This window comes from Taudactylus pleione, unplaced genomic scaffold (genome assembly GCF_031769625.1).
Source record: "Taudactylus pleione unplaced genomic scaffold, aTauple2 ptg000266l, whole genome shotgun sequence".
Taxonomy (NCBI): domain Eukaryota; kingdom Metazoa; phylum Chordata; class Amphibia; order Anura; family Myobatrachidae; genus Taudactylus; species Taudactylus pleione.
The window spans coordinates 3,551,467-3,563,631 of NW_028284668.1; the positions used below are offsets into that span (position 1 = coordinate 3,551,467).

Here is a 12,165-nt window from a genome sequence, read left to right on the forward strand (position 1 = left end):
GAGCATATCCAATATCACATTTGTTTGATTTGTTTCTCTTTATGTACTTTTAGGACTTGTGTGAAAATCTGAGGTAGTCTTGGACCAAAAATCTGCAGAAATATAGAAAATTCTGAAAGGTTCATACTTTCAAGCACCACTGTATACAGCTTCAAATCCTCAGTACAATTTACATTTTGTGTAATTTTAAATATCTGCACCCAATTTGTCTTCTGCTTGAAACATTAAGGAGTGAAAATAAAAGACAAAACCACAAAGTCAAAAATTCAAGAGAAGTTTATTCTTATGTCCAATATAGCCTTTGAACGGAAGTGGCCCCAAAATTGTTCTAAGACCATTCAGTAGTTGTTCCCACCCATTCAGAGGCCTGAGCAGTTGGAGCAGCAGACCAATCATCAGTGCTAGCTGGCTGGGAGCTCCAGTCTTCTGCTACTAAGGGACAAAAACACAACAGAAACTTAGATGATGATTATTTTTACTAATATTTTATTTATAGGCCGCCACAAGTGGTCAACAGAACTGTAGATACAGTAAAGGGTACACAGAACATTAAAATACAGTAACCAAAATAAACAGAACACAAGTAACAATTAGCAACACAATTCTCCATACACAGTACAGCTCTAAAGGTGAAGGCTGTCATAGAAGTGCTAGAGAAGAAGGCTGTGAGACAGTGGGGAGGAGGACCATGCTCCTAGGAGCTAATAATCTAGGAGCCAACAATCTGCATTTAATATTTAGGTCTAGATGGTTGTGCATAAATGTGGTGAAAATTTTACTGAAAATACTTAAATGGAATGTTATATTCTAACTGACCTGGCTTCATGGCTGTGTAGTGTTTGTTATCAAATTTTGTATTAACAGACTTTCAAGACTACTGGTGGAAATAAGAAATAAATAGACCTAGTAAAGATGGGCTACACACTTTGTATTGGTCAGTTGCAAGATAGCTGTCATCAATGTAAGATACTGCCGAATGATGACAGTTTGATGTGCTGCATATCAGATTGGACAATAAACAGGAAGATGTGACCACACAAGTCATCAAATGAAGGTTGTGCAGAGTGGTTGCAAGTACCAAAACAAATAATGTTAAGCTGGGGTTCATACCAGCACTGGTCTAAACTTTTCCTGGTCAACTAATCAAAAAGAATGAACATTTTATTGTTTCGGTAAACTAAAATCCATGAGCATTCAATACAAATGTATCTGCCAATTAAAAGCAGACAAAGCAAAACAAAAAATCAGGGGTAGATTTATCAAAACTACAAACAGATAAAATGGAAAAATATGAGATATGGTAAGAACTTACCCTTGTTATCTATTTCTACGAAGTCCATAGGGTTCCACAGGATACCTTGGAGTATAGGTGATGACGTCAGGCATCGGGCACCATAGAGTTAAGCTTTCAGCCTCCCAGGATGCACTAGGGTCCCCCTCCTATACCCCGCCCCCGAGCCAAGGCATCTCAGTTACGTACCAAGCCATAGGCCAGAGGAGAAGGAAGAGAGAAAAAAAACATCTGGACACACAAGAATCACATTCTCACCAGTGGGAGACGGAAAACACAGGTGCGACAGGGCGGGAGTCCTGTGGAACCCTATGGACTTCGCAGAAATAGAGATAACAGGGGTAAGTTACCATATCTCATTTTCTACTTCGGGGTCCATAGGGTATCCACAGGATACCTTGGGGATGTCCCAAAGCAGTATCCTTTAAGGGTGGGGACGCTCCTGTGCTGAAAGGAGAATCCGCCGCCCGGAAGCATCCTGAGAGGCAAAGGTGTCAAACGCGTAATACCTCACAAAGGTATGGACAGAGAACCACGTGGCCGCCTTGCAGATCTGGACTGCAGAGGCACCACGTCGAGCTGCCCACGAAGGACCCACAGACCTAGTGGAATGAGCCTTCACAGAAGGAGGAACCGGCAGGCCTTCATGAAGATAAGCTTCTGAAATCACCAAACGGATCCAGGCTGCCAAAGGTTGCTTTGAAGCAGGCCAATCCTTTTTACGGAAGCCATAGAGGACAAACAAGGCGTCCGACTTCCTAAACGAAGTGCGGTCAACATAAGTCCTTAAGGCCCGCACAACATCCAAAGTGGCCTCACCCACTGAAAGGCCAGGTGAGTTAAAAGCCGGTACAACCATTTCCTCGTTAACATGAAACTGGGAAACAACTTTGGGAAGAAATTCAGGACGAGTGCATAGCACTGCACTGTTCCCATGAAAAATCAAGAAAGGGGGTCTACAAGAGAGCCCCTAAATCAGAAACACGTCTGGCCGAAGCTATGGCCAGAAGGAAAACAGTCTTAGCTGTTAGCCATTTAAGATCCACTGAGCCCAGTGGTTCAAACGGCGGTCCTTGGAGAGCCCTCAGGACCACAGCCAAGTCCCAAGGCGCCACAGGTGGAACAAATGGCGGCTGAAATCGCAGAACGCCTTGCATAAAGGTGTGCACATCAGGGATTGTAGCAATCCTACGATGAAACCAGACAGGGCAGAAACCTGCACCTTCAAAGAAGCAAGGCGAAGCCCATGGTCTAGTCCCGCTTGTAGGAAGGCTAGCACTCTAGACAGACGAAACTCCCGTGGTGCATAACCTCTCGGTCGACACCACTGGAAGAACGTATGCCACACGCGATGGTGTATTCTCGCGGAAGACTTCCCGATCTCTTAGCATGGTTCGTACTACACAGCTGGAAAACCACCTGGACCTCAACATGGCCGTCTCAACAGCCACGCCGTCAAAGACAGCAGAGTCAGGTCCGGGTGAAGACAAGGACCCTGTGACAGAAGGTCCGGTCGTAGCGGCAACCGCAGAGGACTGTCCACGGACAGACCCTGAAGGTCTGAGAACCAGTGCCGTCTGGGCCATGCGGGAGCCATCAACAGGAGCGTCCCTCCTCCCTGTTTGAATTTCCGGATTACCCGCGGAAGAAGGGCAAACGGAGGAAACGGATAAGCGAACCGGAACATCCACTGGACGGACAGAGCATCCAGAGACGCCTCGTCGTCTCTTGTGCGAGACCCGTACACCGGCAACTTGTTGTTGTGCCGGAACGCCATGAGGTCGATCTCTGGAAGACCCCACCTGTCCACCAGTAGTTGAAAAACGTCCGGGTGCAGGGACCATTCCCCCCGGATGAACATCCTTGCGACTGAGAAAGTCCGCCTCCCAGTTTAGCACTCCCGGGATGAAGACTGCTGATATGGCTGGAAGATTGCGCTCCGCCCATACCAGGATTCGGGACACCTCTACGAGAGCTGCCCGACTTCGGGTTCCTCCTTGCCGATTTATGTAGGCCACGGTGGTAGCGTTGTCCAACTGGACCTGCACTGGGTGACCTTGGAGAAGCAGATATGCCTGCTGGAGAGCATTGAAAACCGCTCGGAGTTCCAAGATGTTTATAAGAAGCTCTGTTGAGTCCACCTGCCCTGGAACAAGTGTGGACCCGAGACTGCTCCCTAGCCCCGAAGACTGGCGTCCGTTAACAGGACCCAATTCGCCACCCAGAACGGACGACCCTTGTTGAGCTGGGTCGTCTGCAACCACCAGGCTAGGGACAGGCGAACCTCCGGAGTGAGCACCGTCGTCTGGGATTTTAGAGACTGAGGCAGTCCATTCCATTTGGACAGGATCAGGTGCTGCAGAGGTCTGGAGTGAAACTGGGCATATTCCACCATGTCGAATACAGACACCATGGAGCCCAGTAACCTCATCGCCGAGTGCAGAGACACCCGGCGGCTCCGTAGACAACTGCGCACCCTCAACTGCAAGGCAGAGATCTTTTCCCCCCGTCACAAAGATCCTTTGCTGTCCGGAGTCCAATAAGGCTCCGAGGTGCAGAATCCGCTGAGACGGGATCAGGGTAGACTTCTGCCAGTTTATTAACCAGCCGTGCCGTTGCAGTACCGCAATGGTCAGGTCCAAGTGGCGTAGAAGGAGCTCCGGAGATCCTGCCACTAAGAAGGTCATCCAAGTACGGCAACATGCGGACTCCCTGCAGCTGCAGGGAAGCCGCCATGACCGCCATCACCTTGGTAAAAACACGTGGCGCTTTTGCCAGGCCAAAAGGTAACGCCCGGAACTGAAAGTGGTCGCTGCGGATTGCAAACCTGAGGAACTGCTGATGGCGTAAAAGAATAAGGACATGCAGGTAAGCGTCCTGTATGTCCAATGACACCATGTAGTCCCCAGGTACCAGCGCCAGAATGATGGACCGTAGGGTCTCCATCCGAAACTTCGTACCCGCAAAGACTTGTTGAGAGCTTTGAGGTTGAGTATCGGATGAAACGACCCATTGGGTTTCTGCACCAAAGAGAGATTGGAATAGAAACCCTGGCCCTTCTGGGAGAATGGAACAGGCACTATAACTCCAGCCTGGAGCATAGTGTGCAAGACCTTCCGCAGCTCCGTGGCTTTGTTCCGGTCTGATGGCAGACCCGTGGTGAAGAATCGAGACAGGGGTCTGTGCCGGAAGGAGAGGGCATACCCGTGGGAGACCACCTCGAGAACCCAAGTGTCTGTCGTGGTGACCGACCATCACCGGGTGAACTGCAGCAGGCGGCCTCCCACTTTGGGATCCCCCAAGGAGAGGCCCGGATTGTCAGGCCGCAGGCTTGTCATCTGGCTTAGGGGCTGGACGTCTGGTACTCCAGGCCTGCTTCCGGGGCTTGGCCGATTTTTTGGGGCCAGCCTGTTGGGGAAAGGACTGTGCTTTAGGCCTTCCCTGGGCCCTATAAGGCCGAAAGGACAACGTACCTGAACCGGAAGGAACTGCAGTAGACGGGAGACATGCCGATTTGGCTGCCGCCAGCGTGGCTACAATTTTGTCCAGGTCCGGACCAAAAAGAACTTCTCCATTAAAAGGCAACACTTCCAAGCCCTTTTTGGAATCAGCGTCCGCCTTCCAAGATCGCAACCACAAGGTGCGACGAGCAGCTACAGCCAGGGTACTAATATCCAAGGCCGCTTCGTTGATATAAGTGGCCGAATCCCGGAGGTTGCCGATCAACTCTCTGTTCAGCCGAACAGTCGGAATCGAAGGACGCCTCCAACGTATCAGCCCAGCGCACCATAGCTCTGGCAACCCAGCTAATGGCCATAGCTGGCCTAGCTGCCCCCCCCCCCCCCCCCCCCCGGCAAGGGAATAAACGGACTTTAGGCAGATCTCCACCTTGCGGTCCGTAGCATCCTTAAGGGAGGACATGGATGGCATGGGTAATGTGGCACTACGGACTAGGCGTGTCACATGAGAATCCACCTGTGGAGGGGATTCCCACTTGGCAAAATAATTACCCGCGAATGGATAAGCCACCGACAAACGCCTCTGCGGCTGGTATCGTTTGCCAGGCTGTTTCCACGCCTCCTCTAAATGGTCCACCAACTGACCCGAAAGAGGAAACACTGTGGCAACACCCTTAACATCCTTAAATAAGGCATTTAGATTTAGACACCGGAGGAACTTCGTCCTTAATCACCAAAGCTGTGCGGACTGCCCGAATAAGTCCAGGAATATACACCTTGGACCTAGCGTCCGCCTCCTTAGTACGGAGAGGTTCCTGTTCGGAAAGATCCAGAATCTCCCCATCATCAGACGTCACTTAGTCATCCTCATAAGGAGCAGACAGACGACACCGGCCGCTTATGTGGCCGCAACACAGACTCCCCTTGTAACACATCCGACAAGTGCTGTACAGAACTAGTCAGGGAATTAAACCCACGCCGGCTCCTGAGAGACCGGGAGAGGGGAAATAGGGAGACTGCGTGGTACCATCAATTGCCTCAGGAAACCCTGCATGGGACAATCCATGTGTGGGAACACGGGCTGCGGAGCTAACTGGCCCACCAAGGTTGTAAGCGCTTGAGCGAAACAAGCCCAGGGCGGCTACTGTACCGGTGCTGTGACCGTAATTGGCCGCGCCAATAAACACTGCCGGCATACCCTCCCCCTCCGCTATAGGTACTTTACACGTAGTACACTGAAGCTGGAGAGGAAAGTCTCTCAGACATGATGGTGGAAAGTATGTGACCCGTCTCACCAATACTTTTAATATAGCGAGAGACCACCCTGCAGCACCGCACAGGCTTTAGCAGAAAGAACAGGGACAGTGATAAGGCTGACAGTAAGAAAGTAAAAGCACAGGCAGCAGCGCTAGCACAGTCACATACAATGCACAGAAAAACGAATTCCTGTACTATCAGCGCTGATACTCAACTACACAGAGTCTGGTAAGACAGAGCGCTGTATACACAGACCTGACCACAGCGGAGGAGAGGTATGCGGGGGGACCCAGACCACGATTCATCAGATCATAGGCTTCCAGCAGCGTTCACCATGCGTTCTGAAGATGGCCACCGAGGAGCATAGAGGAGGCTGGCCTGGGGGAGGAGCACTGCCACAGGGCCAGTCGGCATGTGCAGTGGGGGAGGCACCGGCTGAGAGACAGGGAAGGTGCGCTGCCCTGGCATGCATTTAACCCCTGGGACGCCGCAGCGCTACCGCTCTGCCGCGGTCCCAGTGGGGTAGTGGAAGCGCAGGTTAATACCTGGCTCCACGCTGCAGCCAGTTTCAAGGGAGCCCCCTGCCTGGGAACTTAGGGCCATGTTCAGCAGGGTCCCACCGCAGGACCCCTGCTGCTTACCTGTAATCCCCCTTAAATCCGGCCATGGCCCAGAACATCTGGGGTCACCGTTAGCTGTGACCCCAGATGCTTACCAGCATCCCCGGATCGGTACCGGCGTTCTGGTACCGGCTGGGGTGAAGGGAAGACAGCATGGACATCAGTACTGACAGTCCATGCTGTACTTCCAATGTGCAGCCACAGCTGCATGTAGAAAAACTTCAGGGGCTCTTCTTAGCCCCCCTCTAGCAGGTGCAACAGACTCCGGCCGGGCACCACACGAAACTGAGATGCCTTGGTTCGGGGGCGGGGTATAGGAGGGGGACCCTAGTGCATCCTGGGAGGCTGAAAACTAACTCTATGGTGCCCGATGCCTGACGTCATCACCTATACCCTCAAGGTATCCTGTGGATACCCTATGGACCCTGAAGTAGAAAAAACAAGAGATATGGTAAGAACTTACCTTTGTTATCTGTTTCTACAAAGTCCATAGTGTCCACAGGGTTGACCTTGGGGGTATAGCTGGACGGGCACCACGCAGTTAAAGCTTTAGCTGCTCCCAGGATGCACTTGGGTCCGTCCTCTATACCCCGCCCCCGAGCCTCAGGCACCTCAGTTGGTAAGCAGCCCAGGCCGGAGGAGGAGACTAAACAGAGACGGAAGACTGGAACACAAGAAACCATACTCACAGAAATGGGAGACGGAAAACCGGTGACCAGCCACACAGCCCATTTGAAGCCAGGTGCGTCAGGGCAGGTGCCCTGTGGACCCTATGGACTTCGTAGAAACAGATAACAAAGGTAAGTTCTTATCATATCTCGTTTTCTACTTCAGGGTCCATAGGGGGTCCACAGAGTTGACCTTGGGGATGTCCCAAAGCGGTTCAACTAAGGGCGGGGACACTCCTGTGCTGAAAGGAGCACCCGGCGCCCAAAGGATGCATCCTGAGAGGCGAAGGTGTCAAACGCATAGAACCTCAAAAACATTTGAATTGAAGACCAAGTGGCCGCCTTACACAGCTGAACAGCAGAGGCGCCACGTCTAGCAGCCCAAGAGGGAGCCACAGAACGAGTGGAATGAACCTTAACAGACTGGCACAGGTAAACCCTCCTGTGCATAAGCCTCACAAATAATGGAACGAAGCCAACGGGCTAACGTTTGTTTAATGGCAGGCCAACCCCTCTTGTGAAAACCAAAGAGGATAAACAAGGAATCAGACTTCCTAACCGAAGCCGTCCGGTCCACAGATTCTAAGCGCCCGGACCACATCTAAGGAAGTCTCACCAGCTGAAAGTACAGGGGACTGAAAAGCTGATTACTGTGGAACTTCGAGACCACTTTGGGCAAAAACTCAGGACCGCTCTGTCCTGGTGAAAAATCAGAAAAGGAGGGCGACAGGAAAGCACCCCCAATTCAGACACCCTCCTGGCCGAAGCAATTGCCAGGAGAAAAACAGTCTTAAATGTCAGCCACTTTAGCTCCACCGACTCAAGAGGCTCAAACGGAGGACCCTGCAGGACCCGTAGAACCACCGCCAAGTCCCAAGGAACCACAAAGGGAGGCTGGATCCTGAGAACACCTTGGAAAAAGGTGTGAACATCCGGCAGTATTGCAATCCGCCGTTGAAACCACACGGACAAGGCGGACACATGAACCTTCAGAGAGGCAAGGCGTAAGCCGAGGTCCAATCTTGATTGAAGAAAATCCAAGATCCTAGAAACTCGGAACACCTGAGGATCATAATGTCTGGACTCACCACTGAAAGTGTGCCACACCCGGTGATAAATCCGTGCTGAAGCAGGCTTGCGTGCCCTGAGCATGGTACCAATAACTGAACTGGAGAAGCCCCGAGACCTCAAGACGGCTGTCTTAAGAGCCACGCCGTCAAAGACAGCCGACCCAGATCCGGGTAAAGGCAGGGCCCTTGAGACAACAGGTCCCAATGCTGAGGAAGAAGGTACGGAGCGTCGATTGAGAGGCTCCTGAGATCGGAGTACCAAGAAAGTCTGGGCCACGCCGGAGCCACCAGCATGAGCGTGCCGCCGTCCTGCTTGAATTTCTGCAGGACCCGAGGAAGTAGGGATATCGGAGGAAACAGATACGCCAGGTGAAACGTCCATTTCACCGACAGCACGTCCACCAGACTTGCGCCTGCGTCTCCTGTCCTTGACCCGTAAACGGACAACTTGTGATTGTGACGGGAGGCCATCAAGTCCAGCTCCGGCAGTCCCCACCTGTCCACGAGTAGCTGAAACACCTCTGGGTGAAGCGACCATTCCCCGGGATGCACGTCGTGACGGCTGAGGAAGTCCGCTTCCCAATTGAGAAGACCGCCGAGATCGCTGGAATGTGACACTCCGCCCAAGTCAGGATGCGAGACACCTCAGACTTCGCTGCCCGACTGCGAGTTCCTCCTTGGTGGCTGATATATGCCACCGTGGTGGCGTTGTCTGGCTGCACCTGTACTGCCCTTCCGTGAAGAGCGGGACCGGACGACTGCAGGGCCCTGTATACTGCCCGCAGTTCCATGATGTTGATGGGGAGAAGTGCTTCTTCCGCAGACCAACGACCCTGGAGAGACAATGAGCCGGTCACTGCCCCCCAACCCCGGAGACTGGCATCCGTCGTGAGCAGGACCCAGTCCGGGAACCAAAAGGGGCGCCCCTCGGCCAGATGAGCTGTCTGAAGCCACCAAGCCAAAGATTGCCGAACCTCCGGAGACGACACCAGCACCTGAGAGCGGATCCGGTGAGGTAACCCGTTCCATTCCGATAGAATAAGCCCCTGCAGGGGCTGGGAATGGAACTGGGCAAATGCCACCATGTCGAATGTCGACACCATGGACCCCAGAACTCTCATAGCCGAATGGACCGACAGGCGGCAACTGCTCAGGCAAATGTGTATCCACAGCTGTAGGGAGGCGATCTTCTCCGGAATCAGGAAGATCCTTTGCTGACGCGAATCCAGCAGGGCTCCCAAATGAACCATCTGCTATGATGGAATCAGGGAGGACTTTTTCCAATTTATCAACCACCCGTGTGCTTGCAGGCAAGCGATCGTCAGGTGGAGATGTTGAAGCAGTACCTCCGGGGAGCTCGCCAGCAACAGGAGGTCGTCCAGATACGGCAGTAGCCGTACCTTCTGGTTCCAAAGATGTGCAGCCATGACAGCCATAATCTTCGTGAATACCCTTGGCGCTGTGGAGAGGCCAAAAGGTAGCGCCCATAACTGATAATGCTGCTGAAGGACAGCGAACCTCAGAAACCGCTGGTGCGAAGGCGCTATCGGAACATGTAGGTACGCGTCCTGGATATCCAGGGACACCATGTAATCCCCAGGTTCCATCGCCAGAATGATGGAACGTAACGTTTCCATCCTGAACTTGGGAACTCGTAATTGAGGAACGGGAACAATGACCCCTGCTTTCAGCAAGGACTGTATAGCCTCCTGAATCTGTAATGCCTTGGTCTTGTCCTGAGGACTCGTGCAGAAAAACTGGTGGGGTGGTCTGTGCCGAAAAGACAGGGCGTACCCCTTGGGAGACCACTTCTCGAACCCAGGCATCCGTGGTGGTATTGTGAAAGCACTGGGCAAATTGAAGAAGCCAGCCTCCCACTCTGGGGTCCCCCAGAGGGAGGCCCGTCCCATCAGGCAGGCAGGTTTATCGTCCTGTTTGGAAGGACATCTGGCACTGCAAGGCCTGCATCTTGGGCTTCGAGGCTGTCTTAGTCGCCGACTGCCTCGGCAAGAACTGACCTTTGCCTTTTTGGTCCTTTTGGGTTCAGGGTAAGGCCAGAGCTCCTCACCTTAGCCGGCGCTGAAGCCGAAGGGAGGAAGGCAGACTTTGATTTAGCCATAGTATCAACTATTTTGTCCAAATCTGGACCAAAACAGAAACTTTATTAAAAGGTAAGGCCTCCAGGCCCTTTTTAGAATCCGCATCAGCCCTCCAGGACTGCAGCCACAAGGATCGATGCGCCAACACAGCATCTAGGGGTCAGCAGGCTTGCATCTAACTATGCTTCCCCAATATAGGAAGCCGCATCTTATCTGTCCTATCAATGCTCTCTGGATATTCGGAAAGGTATCTTCCAAAGCGTTGGCCCAGCTCTCAATGGCCTTAGCCACCCAAGAGATGGCCATGGATGGACGGGCCACTGCCCCAGAGAGATTAGATAGACTTTAAACAAGTCTACTTTCCTGTCTGTGGGATCCTTCAGGAAGGAGCTAGACGGTAATGGCAAAGTAGCGCTTTTAATTAAGCGGGTGACATGGGAATCCACCACAGGCGGGGTTTCCCATTTCCTGCAATGAGCCTCAGGAAAAGGATAGTTGGATGCCAACAGTTTGTGGTTGGAATCTCTTGCTGGGCAACTGCCATGCTCCCGCCATATGATCCGTCAACTGGTCGAACAGGGGAAAAACAGTCGAAGCAACTTTGGCCTATTTAAAATTAGGATACTTCGACCTAGGAGCCGGCACATCCTCCTCTGTGAAGGATGGCCCGCACCACCCTAACCAATGCCGGCACATTAATGGAGGACTTAGTCTCCACCTCCTGGGCCATGGCATCCGAGTCAGAGTCCTCATGTACCTCCCAGTCATCCTAAGACACGTCTGAACTGCGCCGCCAGTGAAGCCGGAACGGGTCGCTTGGATGACTTTGGGGGCAAGTCACTGTGCAACATCGACTGAAAAGCCGACGACGAGGCTGCCAGACTCTGAACAGAGCTGGAGAGTACATCCACCCAGGGTGGAGGAACCGCCTGAGGATACCCCTGAAAGGGTACCATTGACTGCTGCGTCACTGCGGGAGACTGTACGTACACAGGCAACCCCGAATAAGGATCCAGTCCGAGACCCGAGGGGAGACTGCAACAAATGCGGAACACCCGGGGAATGGTGGGCTGGGACAATGCCCGAGAAGGGAACGCAGTCTGAACTGCAAAACTGTCCACGATTGACGCCAGAACCTGTGAAAACATCACCTAATGAGAATCCTGCGCCACCGGGGGTTTAGAGGGACCAGGTACCAGCTGGCAACACCCGCACAGACAGTCCTGTGACAAATCCATCCCATCAACCCCTGCCAAACAGAATCGGCAGGAAAACATAGGAGCACTCATTCTCAGACATGACACAATAACTTTGCAATAAATATGCATCACTGAAAAGAGGTGAGGCGTATAATACCTGCGCACTCCCAAGTATGCAACACAAACAGCCCACAATATGTTACTGAGTAGCACACCACTGTATGTGACTGACCTCACAAATACTTAGATTTATATAAGTGAGGTACACAGAAAGAACGCCCCTCCCCCACACCTGTGGGACGTAGGAGAAGGTAAGGGATAGTGATAAGATGACAGTCGGCTAGAAAAATTAGCAGACAGCAGCACTAACAAAAGTCACATACCATGCAGGAAGTAATACTCACTGCACCTTTAGCTACAATCAACCTCCCAGATTCAGTGTCTGGGAGGGCTATATCGCTGCAAACAGTCCTTTTGCAGGAGAGAGGTACGCAGGGGGACTG

General features: G+C 52.3%; 1 protein-coding gene across 2 annotated transcripts in view; it reads right to left on the minus strand.

The window, feature by feature from the left end:
* Window positions 1-258: 258 nt before the first annotated feature.
* Window positions 259-12,165, minus strand: part of LOC148513944 (small ribosomal subunit protein uS2) — a 32,298-nt gene continuing 20,391 nt past the window's right edge. The window contains exon 8 of one of the 2 annotated variants that reach the window (XM_088481218.1): window positions 259-429. In XM_088481218.1, coding sequence (XP_088337344.1) covers window positions 329-429 — 101 coding nt within the window. In that variant the 3' untranslated portion in view covers window positions 259-328. Of the gene's footprint in view, window positions 433-12,165 lie in introns of both variants that reach the window. The other variant, XM_088481217.1, reaches the window with a different exon arrangement.